At 46.9% G+C, this 23,595-nt stretch overlaps 1 protein-coding gene across 1 annotated transcript in view; it reads right to left on the reverse strand.

Moving 5' to 3' along the window:
- Positions 1 to 7,953: 7,953 nt before the first annotated feature.
- Positions 7,954 to 23,595, reverse strand: part of FN1 (fibronectin 1) — a 66,965-nt gene continuing 51,323 nt past the window's right edge. The window contains exons 32-45 of the mRNA XM_065413226.1: positions 23,315 to 23,584; positions 20,774 to 20,961; positions 19,139 to 19,226; positions 18,724 to 18,900; positions 17,532 to 17,621; positions 17,102 to 17,281; positions 16,258 to 16,347; positions 14,857 to 15,308; positions 13,763 to 13,901; positions 12,466 to 12,630; positions 11,102 to 11,227; positions 10,198 to 10,304; positions 9,212 to 9,322; positions 7,954 to 8,735 (exon numbers count right to left, since the gene is read on the reverse strand). Coding sequence (XP_065269298.1) covers positions 8,661 to 8,735; positions 9,212 to 9,322; positions 10,198 to 10,304; positions 11,102 to 11,227; positions 12,466 to 12,630; positions 13,763 to 13,901; positions 14,857 to 15,308; positions 16,258 to 16,347; positions 17,102 to 17,281; positions 17,532 to 17,621; positions 18,724 to 18,900; positions 19,139 to 19,226; positions 20,774 to 20,961; positions 23,315 to 23,584 — 2,258 coding nt within the window. The 3' untranslated portion in view covers positions 7,954 to 8,660. The remainder of the gene's footprint in view (positions 8,736 to 9,211; positions 9,323 to 10,197; positions 10,305 to 11,101; positions 11,228 to 12,465; positions 12,631 to 13,762; positions 13,902 to 14,856; positions 15,309 to 16,257; positions 16,348 to 17,101; positions 17,282 to 17,531; positions 17,622 to 18,723; positions 18,901 to 19,138; positions 19,227 to 20,773; positions 20,962 to 23,314; positions 23,585 to 23,595) is intronic.

The following is a 23,595-nucleotide window of genomic DNA, read 5'->3' on the forward strand; positions in this document are numbered from 1 at the left end:
AATGGATTGATAAAAATCTGTTATAAACTGAAACTACACAGATTGCTCTTGAGTTAGCAGCTTTCTCCCAATGTGTCCCATCCATTATCCTCTTTTCTGCTGAGAGTATGTAATTGGCCCTGTCTCTGAGGCAGTTTCAGGTTCAATACACCAAATCCTGATATGGAAGTGTTTTTGCCAAAGGGCGGACTTGAATTGCTTTCTTAGGCCTGGTCTACACTGGGGGGGTGTCGATCTAAGATACACAACTTCAGCTACGAGCATAGCGTAGCTGAAGTCGAGGTATCTTAGATCGACTTACTTCGCGTCCTCGCTGCGCGGGATCGACGGCCGCCGCTCCCCCGTCGACTCCGCTTCCGCCTCTCGCCCTGGTGGAGTTCCAGAGTTGATGGGGAGCGCGTACGGGGATCGATGTATCGCATCTAGACGAGACGCGATACATCGATCCCAGATACATCGATCACTACCCGCCGATCTGGCGGGTAGTGTAGACGTACCCTTAGAGGGGAAATACCAGTTCCTGTGAATCTTACATGCTTGGTTCTCGTACCAAGTGAATTCAATTCAGAGTTCATACATAGGCATCTTGCCTAGAGCTACTTCCGTTCTCAGATGTGTACAGTTCACTTTACGTTGTGCTGAACTCTGATTAGAAAAACTAGTGCAAATCTGGAGTTTAGCAATGTGAACAAAAAAGTAACATACTGGTTATTTGCTCTTGCCAGCACATTCCAAGGGATATCTTTTGATTGCACTTATAAAACCTGTTTGTTTTTGTCACTGGCACAGCTCAGAGTTTTGCAATAGCTGGCTCTACATTGTACATTACATGCAAGGGGAAACCACAGACCTGTTCAGCCAATTCCTCTTTCCTCCCCTACAGAGCTTATAAATTCCAAAGTGGTCCTGGCCTCAATAGGTTGAATTCGGTGGCAATAGACTCTATGCAGAGCAGTAAAGTGGATAAATAGCAGCTGTTCTTGGGCCTGCAGAGTTTGTTATCCCCACAGATCCGAGTCTGAGGAGCTCACAGATGTGGTTTTAAGTCTGCATTGTACTGTGGAACTTAAACTCCACGGCCTGTTTGGACCCGGAGAGGGAGTGTCTGGTCCCAGCTTGTGACCTGGCTTCAGTGAAATCATATTGCCATGCTGTGATGCTCCACACGAGGCAAGGAATAGGTGACAAATGGGAGTTCTCGCTGCACTCCAGTACTGTTGCTTGCCTTATTTCTGGCTTTCAGCTTGAAGGGGCAGCTTTAATCGGCACAACCTCAAAGGCTGCCCTGCCAGTGAAGGCTGTGCGGGGTGATGCTAGATCAGTGCATCCCGCATGTTGCCCTAACTGTGCCCTTCCTGGCCAGCATTGTCCCACTGTGGGTGTGAGATGTGCTGGTTGCAGCACCCCCAGTGGACGGGAGGTTCCAGGTGGGGTGCGCTTGTCCTGTATCTTGGCAGCAGTTTGCAGAGTGATGGCTGTTAAAGATGAAAGCTAAATCCTGGGCTATCTGCCCTGTCCATCTCCCTGCCAGGGCGGGGGGGATCGTTCCTTGCCCTGTATTCGTGAGTGCTTTATCCAGGCGAGTTTGAAATGAGCGAAGCAATGAGGCTTCAACCACTTCCCGCGGGAAACTAGCTGAGTCTAATAAGAGACCCTAATCAATCTGTGCTTTCCTTCATTGCATTACATACCACCATGCACCTAGTTATGTAGCCCCTTACATCACCCTGTAGGGTGACCAGATGTCCCGATTTTATCGGGACAGTCCTGATATTTGAGGCTTTTTCCTATATAGGCTCCTATTACACCCTAGCCCCTGTCCCGATTTTTCACACTTGCTGTCTGATCACCCTGCTCACAGCTCACACCCGTCAGTTCCTTGGAGCAGGGTGCCATGTTCCCCGAGTTACCATGTGCCCACGTTTTATGGTCCGACAGCAGTAGCGTGAACCCCGGCACCCCAAGTGCTGTTACGCTGCTCTGGCAGCTCTCCAGTTTGTCAGTATGAAGGTGCCTATAGCGGTGGGCAGGATAGTCAGTACCTCTGCTGCAAAGCCACATTAGAGGGCTACCGCCTGCTTGGGGGGCTTGTATAGAGACCTATCGAGCCTGATCAGCAGAATTCATTAGGGGCCTGATTCCAGCACAGAGAGGGCCGTAAACAACTCACCCCTCCCCACTGCGGAGCCCCAGCCTGGGGCAGGCATAAGAGCTATTGGGAGGCAGGGAATGTGGCCATGGTGCACAAGGTTCCCGTAGTCCCCTCTTGGGGACAACATCGCCAACCAACATAGATTAGCACAGCCCTGAGTCTGCTCTGAACTATACCAGGCTGAGATGGGCGCAGAACCACACTTGTGTCCTTCGTGCCCCTCCCCACTGAGCCTGGCAAGGACAATGTATGTATTGTTTCTATAATGTGCACCCCACTGTTTCACTATGAGCTGAATGAATAGAGGCTGTTCCGTTTGATAGCTGCAGTGTAGCCATTTTGGAGTAAAATGGTAGACAGTGTAGACCAGGGGTCGGCAACCTTTCAGAAGTGGTGTGCTGAGTCTTCATTTATTCGCTCTAATTTAAGGTTTCGCGTGCCAGTAATACATTTTAACGTTTTTAGAAGGTCTCTTTCTAGAAGTCTATAATATATAACTAAACTATTGTATGTAAAGTAAATAAGGTTTTTAAAATGTTTAAGAAGCTTCATTTAAAATTAAATTAAAATGCAGAGCCCCCCTGGACTGGTGGCCAGGACCTGGGCATAGAATCATAGAATACCAGGGGGGGAAGGGACCTCAGGAGGTCATCTAGTCCAACCCCCTGCTCAAAGCAGGACCAATCCCCAGACTGATTTTTACCCCAGTTCCCTAAATGGCCCCCTCAAGGATTGAATTCACAACCCTGGGTTTAGCAGGCCAATGCTCAAACCACTGAGCTATCCCTCCTCCCAGTGAGTGCCACTGAAAATCAGCTCATGTGCCGCCTTCGGCGCGTGTGCCGTAGGTTGCCTACCCCTGGTGTAGACTCATGCTCAGCCATCAGTGTGTTTCACATAGGGGGACTGCTGCTGTGGCTCTGTCGCTTAAGTGACGGGGGATTTATTCTTTCAGCCACCGAGGGATTTGTGCTTCGAAGGTGCAGGCTTTTCACTGTTGTTGAGCACTGCGTAGTTTTAGCTAAGGCACTTGAGCACCGATGTGTCTGATGCTCGCTCAGTGGCATGGTGTGCTGGTAAGGTACACTTGCCTCCCAAACGGTAGGAAAAGACTGTTGCAAGCTAAGGGATAACACTGCCTGTCAGATGCATTGAGCTTGGCACAGAACTGCAGCGCGCCAGTGGGGACACTGGCCGCACACTGCCTCTGGGAGCTGCTGAGCATATGGGGAAGTGCATGGGAGGGAGGAGCATGCTGTCCCTTCTATGAGCTGGGGTGAAGTGGAGGGCAGGGCAGTGCTTTTCCTCCTCCATACCCACTGGGACTAGCCCGAAGCAGTCCCAACACGCAAGCGAGTGCAGATACTGCATTAGCCTGAAACGCAGTGCGGACCACTGCATAAGCATCGGATTGCAAGTTCATGTGCCCAGATGCATCCTTCACACTGTCACTAAATGTAGTTTGGGTTCGCTAATGTTTGTTGACTTTGAGTTGTATGTTGCCACAAGAGCGGATTGGGAATATTTTGACCAAACATTTTGTGCCAAAAAATGCCCATTTGTCAAAACTGAAACCATTTGCAGGACCAGGCTGGCTTCAAAGAATTTCCCAGCTTGAAAAAAATGTTGGGGGGGGAAAAGAATTTTGAAATTGTCTAAATGTCCCATTTTGACATTTTTTCCAGCTAAAAGTTTTGGTTGTCATTTCAAAATGACTTTTTGTTGAGCAATTTAACTAGATTTAGAATAAAAATTTTTTAAACAGCTCAAATTTGAAATATAACATGTTTAAGATAGCCAAACGAAACATTTCAATTGACCCAAATGAAAAGAAACAAAAATGGCCAGTTTGTGAAAATTGTAGAGCTTTTTGACAGTTTGTCCCAATTTGGGATGGTGTAACGGGGCAGGACTCACCCATGCAGCGCCTCCTGATGGTCCTCTCAGGAAATAGCTCTTCCAGCCTCTGGAGAGCCCGCTGCAGGCCGGTGTCCCACTGCCGCTGGCCCCCGTGTCCCTCCCAGGACCTGGTGCCCCCTTGTGCTTGGGGTGCTGCCCCCTAGCAATACCCCAGAAATCTGGGTCTCCCCTCCCCAGTGAACCCCCAACCTTCTATCCCCATTTTGCCTCAGTTGTGGGCTACTGCCAGTCACCATCTAGCCCCCTCTCACTGGGGCAGACTGCAGTGTAAAAGCCACTCGTCATAGGCAAGGGGTTTTTGGACCTCCTGCCTCTGCCTACCCGTGGGCTGCCCCCTGCAACCCCAGTACCTAATTGGCCTTCTGCTAGGCCGCAGCCTGGGGGGTTTCCAGGCCGGAGCTCCCCAGCTCCCTTGGCCTTCCCCCAGCCCTGCTCCACTCCAGGTACCTTCTCTCAGTTCCCTGCAGCCAGGTCCCTCCCTCTCAAAGTTAGAGAGAGTCTCTGTCTTTAGCTTCTGGCCCCAGCCCTCTTATCAGGGCCAGCTGTCAGGGCCGGCTCCAGGCACCAGCCGACCAAGCACGTGCTTGGGGCGGCACCCTGGGGCAGGGCGGCGCTCAATTTTTTATTTTTTATTTTTGGATTTGGCGGCGCAGCGCTCGGAGGGGGGGTGGGGGCTTCGGGCGGTGCTCGGGGGGGCGGGGCTTCGGGCAGCGTGGTGCTCGGAGGGGGGCGGGGCTTCGGGCGACGTGGTGCTTGGGGGGGGCGGGGGCTTCGGGCGGCGCTCGGAGGGGGGGGCTCTGGGTGGCGCGGTGCTCAGAGGGGGCAGGGCTTCGGGTGGCATGGTGCTGAGGGGGTGGGGATTTCGGCAGCGCTCGCGGGGGGGGGGGGGGTACGGCAGGGTGGCGCTCTTCTTTTTTGCCTGGGGCGGCAAAAAAGTTAGAGCCGGCCCTGCCAGCTGGGCCCTGATTAAGCTGGCTGCAGCTGTGGTCAGCGACTCAATCAGCTTCTCACAGCTGTCCTCACTCTCTTGCGCTGCTGCAGCCCTCTCCAGACTGCTTTTAACCCCTTCCGGGCTGGAGCGGGGTGACCATCCCACTACAGATGGGGGGAAATCTTTTGAAATCTCAAAAATTCTCATCATCTGGGAAAATCATTTTCTGGCCAATCCTTCTCTTTGAAGTCCTCGAGCAGTTTTGTTGTCCCATTCTGCAATAGAGCTGGATGGAATCATCACACAAACCTCCTCCCCTTTTGAAAAAAATTTGACAAGAAAATATTGCTTGCATTTCACGGTTCTTTCTACGACCTCTATCCTGCCCTTGGCTAATGGTTATCAAGGGCACCCCCAGGACAAGAGTATCCAGAGTTAGAATATTAAAAGAATAAATGGGAGCTTTATAACTTTATATGGGGATATAAACGTTCGTGTTCCAGGTTATAAACTAACATCTGACTAACTGGGCTCAGTCCGGTGGAAATGTTCTCTGGGGGCAGCTTATCCCACAAATAGCTACTATAGGGGTTTCTTGCAGATTCTTCAGGTGCATCTGGTACTGGCCACTGGCAAAGACAGGACCCTGGAGAAGACTGACCCCTGTCTGGCAATTCCTGTGTCTCTATGAATCGTAGGATTAGAAGAGACTGCTCAATGCATGGCTCATCTAGTCTAACCCCTGCCAAGATGCAGGATTTATAGTGTCTAAGTTATCTAGAGTGAGCTCGTTATCTAGCGCTGAGGTCATAAAGGCATAGATTCCTCTAGTGAGGTCTGGATGGACATGAATAACTCAGCTTGGGAAAGATACAATAATGGAAATCTAGTTTACAAGAAAATTAATTTTCTCTCCGTAGATCTAACCCTGGTATATTTTAGGTACTTATTTAGCTCATCTATTGGAACAACATTGGGATACTGCTCATTCTTACTGCAACAATTTTACTAGTCGCAAACAATTCAGCTGCCTGATAGAAATCTGTTAAAACAATTGCTGTCTATTACCATACTTCTCATGTCAAGAAGCCAAATTCCATTTTCATTCTATATTTAAGTAAATCCAGAGTAATTCTGTTGACTTGAATAATGCAACTCCTGTATAACTAAGAGCAGAATTTGGCTCCAGGAATCACCAGGGAAGCTTTCACATTTGGTATTTCCTCGTAAGTGTTGAGCTTGAGGTTTTTGCAATGCAGACAGTACAAACCAAAGGGTCTTATTCCTAGTTTAATTCATTGCAATCCAACAGACTTTGCTTTTTTTTAAAAAAAAATTCTACAGGGATAATATTTTTAGAGTTAGGGTAGTCTGCTGGATGAATGTAAAATTGAGTATCTGAATGTAAAACTGCTGTTTCCGTAAACACCAGAAAGTCTCTCAACAGATGGAGTAGGGATACATTTTTTCAGCAGTAAATAGAAATCAAACTAGGAAGTTTGTGAATAACTGATCAGACTGTAACATTTTCATTCCCTTAACAAGATCACAGCAAAACATTCTTCCAAATATTCCACAGTTGTTACCTGTTTAGAAATAGTTGTCCATTTCTTTGCCCTGTTCCCATATTTTAGATATATGCAATATATCTGTCTTCCCTTACTGTGGAGAATTTCTGCTGAGGTGCCATAAAATTAATTCCTTCCCTTAAATGTCTTACAGTAGCACCTAGAGGTTACAGCTGAGATCACTTTTACTAGCAAGAGTGTCTGAACAAACTGTATTCTGCAGTTTGATTTTTTAATTTGCCGTGTCGGGAATGTAGATGTAGCAGCTCATTTTTCAAGTAGTATGAATCTGTAAATTCTTGTAAAATTGACACCGGTATCTTTTATACATTTCCATCCCTTGCTTAGAAATGAGTGATTAAATTATCCTCCATCAACAGTTATAAGGAGAGATGAGTTAAGGTCATTTATAATCTTTCCCCCCCAATGCTTACTCTGTATGGGTGATCGTGTAGCTACGGCATAGGCCTGATCTCAGGAGACGTAGGTTCAATTCCTGCCTTGGCCACTTCCTTTGGGATGCTGGGCAAGTTGCTTGAACCCCAGTTCAGTAAATATTTAAGCATAGGGCTAACGTTAAGCATGTCAGTAATCCCATTCAAATTGATGAGACAACAATTGTGCTTAAAGTTAGTCACATGCTTAAATACCTTGTTGGATGAGGCCTTAAGTGCTGTCCCGCAGTTTCCCATCTTTAAAATGGAGATAATACTTCCATTCTCCCGTTCTTTGTCTGGCTCATCTAATTAGTCCCTGCCCTGAAGTTCTCTCAATCACTGTCTTACTGTGTGCTAGCTCTGTGGGGTTTGTACTAACTCAGTGGTGCTTTGATCTCCACTGGTGTCTCTAGGGCAGGGGTAGGCAACCTATGGCACACGTGCCAAAGGTGGCACGCGACTGATTTTCAGTGGCACTCACACTGCCCGGGTTCTGGCCAGCGGTTCGGGGGCTCTGCATTTTAATTTATTTTAAATGAAGCTTCTTAAACATTTTAAAAACCTTATTTACTTTACATACAACAATAGTTTAGTTATATATTATAGACTTATAGAAAGAGACCTTCTAAAAATGTTAAAATGTATTACTGGCACGCGAAACCTTAAATTAGAGTGAATAAATGAAGACTCGGCACACCACTTCTGAAAGGATGCCGACCCCTGCTTTAGGGACTACTGTAATTCAAATAATGTTTTCTATGCTGCTTTCTTTAAGAAAATGATCAACAAATATTCTCCTATTTTCAACTTCATATGGCAGAAAGACGGCTGTCCCCTCTTCTTTCCAAAGGCAAAGCTATTTCAGTTCAGTGTACACCTTCTTTCCCTGAACCCCCTTGCAACAACAAAAATAAAAAATCACTAGCCACACGTTTGGTTTGTAAATCTTTTTATTAAAAGAGTTGTCTTTCCACAGTAGTAAAGCTTTGGCACTTACAGTATAAAAAATAATCACCAATCATAATTACACCAAATTCCTCTTTATCAACTGCATACTAAGTTTCTTCAATACATTTTTTCCCATATAAAAACACTTGAGGGATGGGGAACAAAACTGATAAATAACAGTATGAGATACAAAGATACAGCTAGAAAAATAATAGGATCATTTAGAAAGAATTAGGACTGTGCATATTTTAAATATCACAGTGATGGGGTATGCAGTCACTTAGGTTATTGCTGGCTGCACGCTCAGGTGAAAGCATAAGAGTTCAGTGGACTTTCCTTCCTCTAAACGTTAGTAGTGTTGTTTTTGTTTGCATGGCAAGGGAGCCTTCCATCCCATTTACTCCCCCTGCCCCGGAATTATTTTGATCCCCAACCAATTCACAATTTAGTATCTTTTTTTCATTTGAAAATACTGAACGGTATCAAACACTGAGAAAAACAAAACAACACACACTGCTATCAATCATGAGAAAAGTCTGAAATGCGCCAAGAATGATGCTTGGAGAAGCTGTGAGTTGAGCTTAAGCTGGGAAAGTGACTCCGGAGCAGAAGGCCATTCTTAAAGATCTGGTTTTGCTAGCATCACTCGTTTGGATGGTCATCTTGGTGGATTTTGTTGTTGATGGTGTAAGACTTGCTGGATGTTACTTTCCTGGTCGATGTTGTGTGTCTGCCTGTACATCTAAGGGCATGAAGCACTCAATTGGGCAATTGACATTCTGTCGGGAGGAAAGGAAACCAGTTAGTGCTCAATACTGTAAAAGACAAGTGCTGTAACGTAGTAATCTCGGCTGAGAAATGCAGCCAAACTCCTTGCATTTGCAGCTGTTTAGATTTCTCACTACAAACTATTCTATTGATCTGCCTTAGTATGGGAAGGTTTGGAATGGAGAAGAACTCCCATTATTTAGGGCTTCAATCCAGCAAAGTACTAAAGCATGTAGTGAGACGTAAACCTGTGATTAAGTCCCATTATAATCAACAACCTTAAGCGCGTGCTTAAAATTTAGGCATGTGCTTAAGTTCTTTGCTGAATAAGGCTTTAAAGATTTTGTGTCAACGGCAGAACAAATGGAAATCTGCAAGCGGTTCTAATCTATGATTATTAACAACAAGAGTTGTGGGTAATACACTCTTCCCCCCTCCCACCCCAGGCAAGGCTCGTAACGAATGGACATGGGGTCTCTATACGTACAGTATTTGTGCTCTGGTGGTATCTCTGTGAAAACTGCGTGTAGGAGTGGCCAGCAGCGCCTTCGGGGGCCGTCTCAGCACCAGGTCTGCGACAGTTGTCACAGCGCCAGCCCTAGAGAAACACACCTCAATCAGATACTGTTTCCAAGGATCCTCATGACAGAGGAAGTTAATACTTTATACACAAATCAGATTTCATCCCTGGGGAAACTGCACTGACATCGATGAAGCTACTCCGGTTTGACACCAGCGTAACAGTGATGATTCACACCGCAAGGAAGCAGAAGATGGTGTGAAGTTAAAGTAGGGACTGGTCTCCGCTTTACCTTCCTCCTTAAGCATTCCCATTCGTTGCTTTTCTTGCTACAGGCCTCTCTTCTGGCTGTGTGTGACACTAACGTGGACACCCTTTGATTCACAGGTGAGGAGTGTAGGGGGTTGGTTTAAGTAAGTCTGCAGTGGGGTTCTCAGACTTTTCCAGCGTGGGCTGCATTTCAACAGTGAGATTGTTTCATGAACACCTCCCCCACTTACATGTCCCACTCCCCTCTCCCCGACCACTGTGTGAACATGTAACTGTCCACGCAGCAATTGGTTAGCTGGAAAAGTGTTAGGAAAGTATGTATAATTCAGCAGCTGGAAAGGAGGATGAGCTAGCCCCTATCTTCAGAGACCACCACTAAGGGCTTGTGGCCAGAGTTTGAGAATCTCTAGTTGATGTACTGGACGTGTTTGCAAAGCTGGGAGAGGCACAAAGGCAACCAACTTTGACTTTTCTTGACATTCATCTCTGATTTTGTGGGGGAAGGGCCTTTCCAAGTGTTTATTTCAGAGGTGACAGCATTCCCTGGTCATGTAATTGCTGACTCAAACCTAAACGTCTAAGGTTTTAGCAAGCTATTAATAAAATGTCACATTTCCCCCACTGGTTTCCCAGTAATATGCATCATCACATCAGGATTAACATGCCAGACTAGTTTTGCCTACCTGCTGTCCTCCGTAACAAGTACAGGAGCAGATGGCACCAAGGTACTCTTTCTGCCACTGTTCTCCTACGTGGTACATCTTACCATCGTCATAGCATGTTGCCTCATCTGTGGAGAATCAGAGGAAGAAGCAAGATTTCGTCACATGGTCTATATTTGCTTTTAAGGATTAGGACTTTGGGGGTAGGGCGGTGGGGCAGCTAGAGCAAGAACCCAGGAGGCCGAGCTCCAGTCTCCAGTTCTGCCAATGACTCATTGATTGGTGTTGGGGGAGGCAATTGATTTAAAGCACTCCGTTTACTCATCATCTGTAAGGCAATGCAGTGCTCTGTCCCGGCCAGCCGAGAGCAATTCCGGGCCTCAGGGCCAGGGTGTCCCTGGGGCGTGGGGGCAGGGCCTGGGGTGGAAGTGATGATATGCCGTCACTTCCGGGACCGACTGCGCCGGTCAGCGGGGCCCCCCAAAGTACAGGGCCCAGAGTGTCACGCGGGTCCGTAGGAATCCTGCGGCCCTCCCGGGCGATTTAAAAGGGCCCGGGGCTCCTGGCTGCCGTCGCTGCTACCGCAGCAGTGGCCAGGGGCCCCCGGGCCCTTTTAAATCCCCCCAGCGCCTGGGCAGTTGTCTCCTTTGCCCGCCCTGTTGGCGGGCCTGGAGGTTGATGAGCCTGCTACAGCCTTGTCTAACAGAGAAGGGTCGTTTAGTTCATGCTCTAAAAGCCAGAGATCCTAGCTTGAGTCCCCGCTACTGTTCACCCACCATGGAGTGCCGTGTTACACAGAGTAAAACAGGCCCATTTTAACCGTACTTAGGTTCCACCCACTCTGTGTCACAAAGGCGAGATGCTAAGAGCACAGATAAGATGAAAGCCTGAAACTGAGAATTAATGTCAATGTGAAGGGACGTACGCGGGTCACACTTGAATTCTCCCTTTCCGTTGCCAAGACACGTGCAGCTCATCATCTGGCCGCCCTCGCCCTGGCGGTCCCACTTCTCCCCGATCTTGTAGTTCACCCCGTTGTCGTGGCACCATTCTGAATGAACCAGAGGAACAACAGTCAGGTGGTTACTCTACACAGGCCTGTTGCTTAAGGGGCAGAGAACTGATCTGTGAAGCCTCATGGGCCAGCCAAAGGGGAGGAGGGGGAAGTCCAAGGAGAAATCCATGGCTGGTGTAAACGGGCACAACTCTCTGGATGTGAGCAGAGTTGTCCCTCCTTTTCCCAGCTGTCGATCTGAGACTAGAACTTTACGCGGGAGAGGGGCCATTTTAGATTGGGTAAAGGTGGAGGAGCCTCTCCAGGAAGGAAGGGGTGGGAAAGAATTTAAAAATGTCATTCGTAGGGATGCCCTGGAACTACATAAAAAGGAAGCTTAATTAAACAGACACTGGAGAGAGGCGGAGAAGAAATGTACTTGTCTTTTAAAGAAGTAAATACACAGTATAATCATTTCACACCGATAATGGGAAAACAACAGTTAAACCTCGTGTACCAAATGATGTAATAGAACTATTAGACCTGTGAAAAAAATGTCTTCCTTGTAGCAATTACTCTCAAAGCTACATACAACATAGAAATTCCCTTTTTGCTTTGCTTACTTTGTAATATAAAGCACAATTTAAATCAGTAAGACACACGCCCTATAGAACCACTTAATCGCGTTGACTTTGTTTCATCCCCGACCCTTCAGCTGACTATTGTCTACGTAAGCCCAAGTCCTGCGAAGACTCAAACTACATGCGACTGCAGTGGTGCTGTTTGTTTGGCAATGCTGGCTGATTGCCAGCCTCAAGGTGTTATGACGGTACATTCAAACCAAACTTTGGTCCCAAGTCAACTTAATGAGAGTTGTATCAAATCCATTGTGCTGATGGATAAAGTTAGGATTTAGAGATCAAATATATTTAATTATGCAGGGTTGTTTCCTTAAATGACTGTTCTGATCTACTTTAGACACGCAATCTCTCATTTTCAAGCATTAACTGGACTCACCTAGCAATGGAAGGGAAAATGTTAATTTCCTCACAGAAGCATTACAGATAAATACAAACATGACCATTGCTTATACAGTGAACAGCAGGACTGGATAACCTGCAAAGTTCAACCACAGTTAACCAGTTTTCCATTATTCGATGATGCAAAACATGTACTAGTGTGTGCATTTATTTGCTTCATGTTTGGGTCAGATTGCATCTGCCAAACATGCCGTTAGTGCTAATTAGGCATGGAGTTTAGCGGTCTGCAGGGATGGACAAAAGCAAGCTACTCACTAGATGAATCGCATCTGAAATGACCACTGCCAAAGCCTAAGCACTGGCACCAGAGTTTAAAGCCCGTTTCAGACAATCGCTCCCATTCCTCTCCAATGGAGTAGAAGGAGCCAGTGTAAGTATCATAACACGTATCGTCGGTTGGCTGATTCACTCCTTCAGACACTGGAAAGAAGAGAACAAAGAGGCGTTATACACAGGGATACAAACCTAGAAGAACGGTCATAACTGAATGCACATTCCCAATAGTGATGGAGCATTCGCTTAGCTGCGCTGTCAGCATAACAGCCTCCCTAGCATTTATTTACAGGTGCGTTTGGCAGAGCAGTAGAGTGATGATAAAAACTTCATAGGTGAAAGTTATTTTCATTTTGACCTGCCAGGTTGCAAGCGCGCACACATTTTGCATTCGCTACTGGAAAGCAATGATCTAACTAACCCACCTTTACAAAGCAACGTGCTGGACTCGCACGGAGCAGCAGGCATTTGGATTCTGTGATGCACAATGGGGGAGTGATACATTTCAGGCGTGCTGGGTCTACAGGGGCTCGAGCTGAACTCTGGCACAGAACGAAACCTCAAGTGACAGAGGAGAAGGTATACCTCAGGGAGGGATCTTGCTCATGTAAGGTCCCAAAGTCTGCCCATGCGTGGAGTCGGACTCCACCCAGCAAGTTTGCCCGTATACAGCGAACATCCCAGGTGATTTACAGCTAGCAGAGGTGTTGGTTACACCACAGCTGTCAGGCAGGGATAGCTGGACCCTGTGGCCCAAAGACAGCCTCCCAGAAGGCAACTCTATTAACCAGGGAGATGACACAGCAATTCATCTGACCAATTGCCATCCGTTGGTCACCGGAGAGACAGGGAGGAGGAGGTGGACTCAGAGTAACCCCTTTGTCATGGTAGGTACATTATTTTGGTTCCAGTAATTCGATGTTGGGTGGGAATGTTGGCCATGACACTGGCATTATCACAGGCCTAGCACCTCTGACTTCTGCTAGGACAGTCCCTTTCACCACCAGAAGTTGGTCGGCACCCATCTCGCTCTCAATGCACATTCAGGCAGTAGATTAGCCTCAGCTCTTATCATCGAGTGAGTATACTGCATAGTCATCTGCGCCACAGAACCAGAAAGAACTGTTTCTTTAGTGTCCGTTGTAAATAAGATGTGAAACGAGGAAACAGGGTGCTCCTAACCTATTGCACTGCGGCCTAGCGAGTGCCCGGTGAGATCCGGGCTGTGGGTAAGAGGTGTAAGGCAGAGTTTTGCCCAGACTGTTTAGCTTTAACCTACCAGCATTGCCCACTGTGACAACCTCCTCCAGAACTTTGTGTCTCCTACGATCTTTCAGTGCCTCCACAATGATGTTGTAGGTGGCACCTCTAGTAAGGCCGGTCAGGGTAGCAGAAGAGGAAGTTCCAGGAACTCTGAACTGCAAGTACATCACCACAAAATTGGCTTTAGCAAGAGTATGCTGCTTAGGCTGCAGGCTGCTGGAGGGTAAGGCTGGTGTCTTCATACGTGATTGTACCGTGTCTAGCAAAATGGGGCCCAGTCCTGTGGATCCCAGAGTGCCTAACAAATATCAATGAATTCAGCCTCCATGTCCCATGGTGAAGTAGGGATCTACTACGATCTCAGTTTTAGACAAAGGTGAAGTGACTTGCCCCATATCACCCAGGAAGTCTGTAGTAGAACAGGAACAGAACCCAAATCCCCGAAATTCCCAGGGTTTTACTTTAGCCACAAGACCATCTTTAGACCAGCAATATTAACTTGGCTGCCTCATTCCACTACTGAATTTCATAGTATCATAGAAGTGTAGGACTGGAAGGGACCTCAGTAAGTTAGTTCAGCCCCCTGCACTGAGGCAGGTTTATGTATTATCTAGACCCTCCCTGACAGCTGTTTGTCTAACCTGTTCTTAAAGCCCTCCGGTGATGGAGATTCCACCACCTGGTCTCGGTCTCTTCTTAAGCATTTTTATAGGATAAAATCCCCAAGCATCTCCTTCGCTGTATTAGCACTTTCTTACGGAGAAGTGCAAATAGAGCCCCGGGGTCTTTCTGTTTTAGCCAATATACCCTCTGTTCTCCCTCAGGCAGAGTGCTAAAACACTCCCTCAGGGCCTGCCCTCAGCCAGAGGCTAAAACAGCGTTAACCTGGCAGGGCTGCTAATACTACACGGTGAAGTGGCAAATAGAAATTACCTAGGATGGTTGCAGATGGAATCTTAGAACCAGAACTTGCTTATCTCAACTCTACAATGCAACCACGGGAAGCTAGAATCCCAAGGTCCTGTCTCCTTAAATGTCTGAGGACTGCCGTAGTCAACTCCAATAGTGTGGCAGCATTCACAGTGCATCTGAGAAAAAACAATCAATTACCTGTAAAGGCTGTTCGTCGGTGCCAACTGGTTGGCAAGAGATGACGTATTCAGAGCTCTCCAGCAGGGGCCTCCAAGAGATGGTTGTCTGAGAAAGAGCTTCCTGGCCTGTGGTGTCATTGCGCCTGGACCCTGGTAAGTGAGGGAATGACTGCTCAACCGAGTCCACTCTCGGGACTGGGTACCTGTTACTGAGGTTGATTTCTTCGTCCACATCTGGTGTCTGCAGTCTCGGCCGGTGCCTAATGGGAGTTGCTGTGGTGGGAGCGGTGGTCCTTCTAAAACCATGTTCCTCAAAGAAGACTTGCTGTCCCTGGTTCACTAGTGTTTGCTGGCCACTGGTGCCTGGAAGTTGGATACCATTTCCAGTCCTCTCCACAGTGGAAGGTACGTCCAGAATCTCCGGTCCGCCTTGGTTGGGGTGCGGCAGGGTTACCAGCTGCGGGAGCTCATCTAGCCAAAGAAAGGTTAGAAGCAATAAAGCAAAGCACCTTAAGCCCCAGCATTAGTTATGATAAACTAGGCAACTACAGTGAATGCTGTAAAGCGCTCAAAGCAATTAAAGGTTAGCAATTCTCCCACGAGTACAGCACACTTTTTTTGACCTCTCTGGGATTACTCTACAGAGGCTATTTTTTTATATCTATATTTTGAAGTGTGGGGAGGGTAAGAGAAAGTCTGTTATTAATTTTCATACTATTGAGGCAAAGCTATGGTCACTGCGCCCAGAGAAGCCACCAATGCGCAAATTAAGAAAACAAGAGGTGATTGCAATAGACATTCGTAGTCTATCAATTGAAGAGAACCTTGGGCATGTGCGAAGGGATTCCCTCTTATGTTACTGAGGTCTCCAGCTGGATGACAGAGATTTTACTGGCTACGTTCTCCTTGCAGCGCCTCACAGACAGGACACAAAGTCAGACAAATTCAAATGTATCAAAAGCGTGCATCAAATGAACAGCTTCCGTCTATGTGGGCTTCTCCCACTGAGCCCATCACAGGCAAGAAGGAAAAGTGAGTGTTAGCTTTCATTTCATTATGGTTGAAAGGAAGAAACAAACTGAATGCAATCTCAGGTCCTCAGTGTCTGAGTCCACTGAACTGTGCTTTGCATTGTTCAGCAGATCGCCTCGTCCGTTGCAGAACCCCTGCTTATGAAAATGTATCCCTCTTTTTAAGGAAGAAAAAGAAAATGAAGGAAAAATGCTACTTTCTACAGGCAGCTTGTCACTTAGGGAAAGCTTGTATTTGATTAACAACATACACCAGTGAAAAGGATATTTTAAGCAATGTTATAAAATTAGCCCTCTGGAGAAGACATTACCCCCAGGGCTGAGACTCTAATTCCCCAATGAGGAGAGGTCAACTTCTCCCCTCGGGGTGGACCGGAACATTATTTTACCTGTCTTTTTCCTGCCAACCAATGGCTCACTCCTCTGATTGTTCTTCACAGCAATGATGTAGATGGTGTATTCGGTTCCTGGCTCCAGACCTGGGGAGGAACAGAATGACCTCATGCTTGAGGAAACCCCTAATTACAAAATGAGTCCAGGATAGCTAAACAGAGACTCCTCAAGGTTTCGCTCCCTGCTATGGTTTCTAATACTAGAGCTTTCTGCACAAATAAAATGCACTTTCCAATCAGAGTCGTACTAAGCACAAAGAATCCATTTAGGTTTCCATAGAATATCAGGGTTGGAAGGGACCTCAGGAGGTCATCTAGTCCAACCCCCTGCTCAAAGCAGGACCAATTCCCAACTAAATCATCCCAGCCAGGGCTTTGTCAAGCCTGACCTTAAAAACTTCTAAGGAAGGAGATTCCACCACCTCCCTAGGTAACCCATTCCAGTGCTTCACCATCCTCCTAGTGAAAACATTTTTCCTAATATCCAACCTAAACCTCCCCCACTGCAACTTGAGACTACATCGTCGTCTTTGGCTTCTCCTTGTTCTAGCAGGGTGTAATCTGCACCAGCCCTTTACCTGGTACAGATTATTTGTCCTTCAGTGCCTGCTCAGTGGCACTGGCTGGCACGTGGGGGGGATGGAGTGGATCCCAGGCTCTGCCCACATGCACAGCTCCACAGTGTCTAATCCCCACCTGGGCCAAGACCCGTGGTGCTGGTAACCGTACACCTCCTGACCCCCCCTGCTGGATCACATGGGGAATGCCACCATCTAAGTGAGATTCTCAGTTCAATGCAGGGGGCATGAACCAGATGAACTCCCAAATGGAACAGACGTACCGGTAAGAGTGGCCTCCGTGGTGCCGGCGTGGGGGCGAGGGATTAGCTCCTTGGGCTGTGTGCCAGGTCTCTCATATCTGAGGATGTAGCCCGTGACCCGGGCACGGGGCGGCTGCCAAGCAATCAGCAGGGAGTTGCTTGTGGTTGTGAGGAAGCGCAGATTGGAAGGAGCATCGATGGCTAAGAGCAAACAAAATCAGTTAATGAATGTGGTAAAAGCAAACATGACTTCATCTCCCCTGCCCTGAGGGCTGAAGACAAATGATGGGTTTCCATGGGCTGCAGTCACCTGCTGACGATAATCCACTTCATGCTCAACGAGGGAAAAATAAGGCTGTAAAATGCAGTAAACTACATATAAGATCAAAGTCAAGGAAAGCACAAGTATAATTTCTGTTCAGATGTAAAAGAAACGAGAAGTGCCATTTACCGGTGGAAGCATCAATCACTACAGGGGAACTGCGGGCATTCTCGTTCACGGTGTAAAGGTAGATCTTATAGTCCGTGCCTGGTTGCAAGCCTGGAATTAGAGTAGAAATATTACAGTTTCATCCTTGCCTGGTTAAAAAGTGATACAGAAAGCTGCTGCAATCACTACTACAGGTAGAATCTAACTAGCTCTTAATGCCCAGGCTGGGTGTGTTGGCTGTAGACCTGCAAAGAATTAGGGGTGAGATTTTTCAAAAGCACCCTGTTGGCTTAACTTTGCTCCCGCTGAAGTCAATGGGGGCAGAGTTAGGTCCATGCCGAGTGCTTTTGAAAATCCCACTCATAAATCCAAGATGGTTATTACCTTTATCCAAGAAATACACATCTTCTAACAGGGTATTCATCCTCCTCCCACCATTGTTCTCCCTTAGCTTCAGATACAGGGCACAAAACTGTGACCAATCAGTGCATAAAGGGTTGCTACAAGGAGATGGGGACATTGTTCTCATTAGTTCTCAATGATCAGGGTAGGAATAATGAATGGAAAAGCAAAACAATATACCAGTGGAACCAGCAGAAAACGTGAATGGAAAGATGATCTAGGGAATGGAACCAAGAGGGTTGTGAAATGATAGTCACTGGAGATCTATTCAGATCTTAGAAGGTTCCTAATGGAGATGGTCTAGAAAGATCAGTCCTGCATGAAATCAGGCAGCTGGACCTCTGGACCGACTAAGAAGGCTCTGATCATGATGTGAAACAAGGTCTGCAAAGTGCAAGTGAAAAATCCAGTACTCAAGAGTATTAATGGTCTGAAAAAGTGCACTTCCTTAGCAGCTGCTCTGGAAAACACTTCCATCCTCAGACAAAATGTGAACGCTCACAAGACTATTTTCCTGCGCTCCCATCAAATCAGGGCCAGATTCTATAACCCCTCCATGCAAGGAATGTCTGTTATCTTCAATCTGCTCTCAGAGGGCTTGGTAGGATCAAAGGCTTTAATGAGGGTTCTCAAGGTTAATGTGTATGTGTGTTAGAAGATCAGCATGACGGGGCACCTAAATTCCACCTGAGCTCCATTCCCACCAAGGTATCCCCAGTACAGATTAGCAACCAAATGTATCTCCGATGAGCCTGGTCACTGGAAGATATTACAATGCAGAAGAGACGGTCTGATGAAGAATCTCATTTACCGGTGATGGTGTAGGATCTAACATCAGGGCTAATGGTCCGTTGAATGGGGCTCTGGCTATCTGCTGGGATGGCTTCAACCTGGAAACCGGTGATAGTTTCTGTCTTGGTGCGCCAGGTGATTGTGACAGTTGTCTCGGTAACATCTGTCACACGGGCTCTGCGGGGAGGGCTGATATCTGCACAGAAGGATCTGAGATCAGTATAACGGGCAGAAGCAATGATTTGGCAGGGGGTAGGGGAGGGCTACAAGAAAAAAATCCCCTAACAGAATCTTTGAAATTCATCAACTAGTTTTAAAGGGCCACATGCTGATGAGGTCTTCACTCAGTTGCATCTGCTAGGTCCTTACGCAGGACTTAGCCCATTGACTCCATGCATAGCACCTGCTGCTATTTGTAAAGTAGGATTGCTTACTTTCGAGGGTGGTGACCACACCATGGGCTGGCTGGCTAGTCAGAGAGTCCTTCAGAGCATACACACTGACTTCATATTTGGTTGCCACCTAGAAATAACAAAGTTATACAATGATCAGGGAGCTACATGGAATGTCTGATCTTCAAAAAAGCAGGTAAAGCTGGGACACAGGGAAACAAGCATGAGCTAATCGAGAAGTTAGTAGATTCACATTGGTTAGTCACCATGGATGTCCTATTTAAACATGAAACTCTTAAAAAAAAAATAGAAATCAAGTGAGCTCAAAATCACCAGGAGGGTTAGATTTACTTCCAGTTAAATGCAAAAATAAAAAAAGTGAGATCTGATTTTCATCTCAGTTAAACTGGCATAACTCAGTTCAAGTCAATGGTGTTACTTTGGTCCCTGTTTCCCTCTCCCCCTCCCCCCAGCAAACCACATTTAGGCTGAAACTGTTATTAGCAACTGCTTGAAACCTTAACTTTGAAAATGTATTTGAAATAAATATATGAAAAAAAATTGAACTGGGAAGTCTGGTAGAGCCAGGGCAGCCAGTACTAGGAACCCAAGATCCTTCATGAATGTTGGCCAGCAGTGCTAAGTATATATTGGAGTACAACCATAATATTTGCTGGCCAGATAGCTGGCTAAAGAAAAGTTGTGTGATTATCCGCTTACAGCATTTCCGGATCTATAACAGTAGTAGAATCATAGAATATCAGGGTTGGACGAGACCTCAGGAGGTCATCTAGTCCAACGCCCTGCTCAAAGCAGGACCAGTCCCCAACTAAATCCCCCCCCCCAAGGATTGAGCTCATAACGCTGGGTTTAGTAAGCCAATGCTCAAACCACTGAGCCAGCCCTCCCCCACACACATGGAAGCAGAAGAAATTACAGTGGAAACCTGGATGGCTCTGAGGTTTTGGGGGCAGAAAGCCATCTCTGGGCTGCAGAAGCTTAGGATTCCTGAGAAGAAGGTAATATATGGACTGAGCTACCTAACGCTAACAGAAATATTGTACTACCAAAGAGTGCTCTGCTTTGAGAAAAATTTCAATGGAAGTTCCAGATCGCCATTTAACTGGGGTCAGATCAGCAGCCCTTGACTCCACTGGAACTAATTCAATTTAGAGCAGCTGGAACTGGCCCAATTCAGGTTTGAAAATGAATTTAATGAAAAATTTTAATTTTTGCAAATTATTCAGAAGCTTCCAAAAAAATGATCAATAGATTCACTGAGTCTAAGGCCAGAAGGGACCGTTAGATCCTCTAGTCTGACCTCCTGCATAACACCCGCCAGAGAATTTCACCATTGCTCTGGTAACGAGCCCAGTAGCTTGTGTATGACAGACGCATATTTGCCGGAGAAGTCCCCAGGCTGTATTGGAAGGGGCGGCGTGAAGAGGGGACAGGCAGACTGCAGTTTAAGCAGACAGATCCACTATCTTTTAACTATTGGGATCCAAGGGACTATGCTCCACAGCTAACCAGACTTAAAACAAAGTCCGGATTGGCAGGAGCTCTGCTGATTTACCCCTGCTGCAGTTCTGGCCCAAAGCATTTTTAAATTGCTTAAGAAATCCAACATCCCCCCTCCCATGCTGCACCCATTAAAATGAAAGATCAAAAAGTCACCATTAATCCCGACACAACAGCAAATGTGCTGTCTGGGGCGAGGTTGATTTCTTTCATCGGCCCCGTCTTTTCCTTGGGATTCACTCGCACCCTGTAGCCAGTGAGACGAACGTTGGGCGCGTTCCAGTTGACTTTCAGGCTGGTTGGCGTTACCTGAACAAACTGCAGGTTTGTTGGAGGAGGAATCGCTGTGAAAATTGTAATTAGACAACTGTTAGTTTGGAAGAACATGGCACCAGTCAAGATAGCATTTATCAATCATGAGTATGAAATAGTCCTAGGTGTGAAATACACAAGCAAGGGCCTAGGGTAATGATCTATCTTGGGTAGCTATTGGATCCCGTCACCGTATCCCTAGGAGCTAAGGTGTTCAAGGATCAGATTTGGATGCCCAAATCTGTGATGCTACTTCTCTCCAGAAAAGCTGGCTTTGGTGGTGCATACATTCAGTAGGTCAGTCTCTATGTCCGTTCCTCTTCTGCCTTTCTCTACTCTTCATGCCCCCAACATGATATTTTAGGTCAGTTTCACCACTGCCTTGCAGCTTGTCTAACTCCACTGACTTCTACAGAGTTACTCCAGATGTACAAGGGCACGAGAGTGGAGCAGAAGGCCCAGTGAGTACAGAGAGGATGTAAAAAATACCGCCAAGGCCAAATGGGAGCGTTTGACAGCCACCTACACAGGTGTAGAGACTACACAAGGCAGTGGAGACTCAGGGCTGTGAAAGCCATAATGCTGTTTACATACGATATCTTCCTGAGCTAATATACTCAATGCTCGAATAAAGAACTTTTTAGAAGAAATCATTTGGTTCCTATAAACTGAAGAAATAGAAGCACCATGGGACATATTGATTGTCTTATTAGTTGTCATTCTTGGTCTACAACAGAATATATAGCTTACCATCATGCCCACCATTACCACGGTGCTGCAAAGCACTCTGATTGTACAGCATGTAGATACAATGCAATTCTCCCTTGCTTACTGAAATAGGGCCTCATTCAAAGCCCATGAAAATCAACAGAACTCCAATAGCTTTGTAAAAGGGTCCCAAAAGGGTAAACCCAGACAGTGGTTTAAGAACTATTGTTTACGTTTATGACAGGTATAAACAGCCTGTCCAAGATTTCTTTTTTATATTAATCTGTAAATTAAGATCCATAATCTTCCCTGCACTCAGGGAATTTTAGTGTCAGCTTTTCATTTGCAAATTAATGGAGGTGTCGATTGTAAAGTGCTATCAGGACTTGGCTGGCAACGCGGAAAACTCTGCAGTAGATTTCAGATTGCTGGCAGCAGACAGAGCTCCCATAATAGTTCCGGTTCCCATTTCTTGAACAAAGACCCAGTTGAAATTTATACAACCACTGGTGTGAATTGGGAATTATTTAGCAAGAGGAAAATTCTAAATCAATATAGGAGGAAACGGTAATTATTTTGTGTGTGCGTGCGTGCACGTGTTTCTCTTATTCCATAGAGGAGATTGGTTACTAAAAGTTTAATCAATGGATCTAGCAGGATCTGGCTCTGATGTGGTCTCTAGCGGGACGGCCATGCTCCCGTGAAAGAGTGTATCACACCAGCATGGATGTTGTCAATGAAGCACAGTCGTAGCTGTGAGACAGCAAACAAGGTAATCTGCAATATCCAGAGCCAGAGAGTGTCTAGGCCTCTCTTGATGGAACTTTTCATGGACTCCATGTCAGGCATCGGATGCTTCAACCATCTTATCTCTCCTGTTGTACCCTTGAAACGAGGACCGGATGGTTAGGTACTGGAGGCACTCTTTTGAAGGGAGCCTACCTTTACCCTGTTGTGGGAAAGGTGCAAATGAAGCTGGGGGCAGGCCGTGAGCATACAGCAGCTCTTTCAGAGCAATGCCGAAGAGGGATTGGGAAGCACTTGGGGTACAAAAGGGCTAAGTGGCCTATAGGTATAGCAGGGACTGACCTGAAAGAATATATATGTTTAAAGGATGGGTCCTGGCCTCCGATCCATTCCTTCTGCGCTGTCCTAGCAGCACAAACGGGACAGGAAACCACCCTTTGCCCTTGATATCATCTGTCCCTGGTCCTGCCACTGCCATCCTGGGCATCCAAAGAGAGGAGGGGGTGTGGCTAGTGTGTGATACGCTCCTGGGATGGCTCCTTGAGGACTGTTACTGGCTGCTCTAATGTGTGCCGGGGACCAGATCACCCCCTGAATTGCACTAGGATCGGTAGGGACAGGGGCTAAAAGGTGATGGAAGATGCCTGCTCTGAGGTATCTGTGATGTGGCCCTAACCCTGCTATCCTCAGCAGCCGACCATTATTGTAACTCTTGCCTTCCAGAGGTTTACTTAATAAATACTTAGTAATCTTCAAGCATCATCCACCTCTCCAACCAAACTAAGCCCCCTCTCAATAGCAAATATCCCCCAGGCTCCTATGGAGGTTCTCCCGCAGCCAGGCACCAGTTGCACACAGAAGGACACAGGAACCACCAGGGCTTAAGCCATGGTTGCTCTGGCCTGCTGGGCGGTGTAGACAGAGGTGTACCTGTGGACTGGGTCCCGATCAGGGGCTGGCTCTCCAGGTCATTGTGCAAGGCAACGATGCTGACAGTGTACTCAGAACCGGGCCTGAGGCCATGCAGCTCAGCAGTGTCGTCTTCACCGTCGGGGGCGGGCACTAGCTCATGGATTCCATCCTCAGGGCTTGAGTAGGTCACCCTATAGCTGGTGACTTGCCCCTGGGGGCTTTCCCAAGCAATTTTGATGGAATCGACATCCACCTCAGTGAATGTCAGTCCTTTAGGGCGGTCAATGTCTGTTAGGCAA

Source organism: Emys orbicularis, chromosome 11 (assembly GCF_028017835.1).
Source record: "Emys orbicularis isolate rEmyOrb1 chromosome 11, rEmyOrb1.hap1, whole genome shotgun sequence".
Lineage (NCBI taxonomy): Eukaryota > Metazoa > Chordata > Testudines > Emydidae > Emys > Emys orbicularis.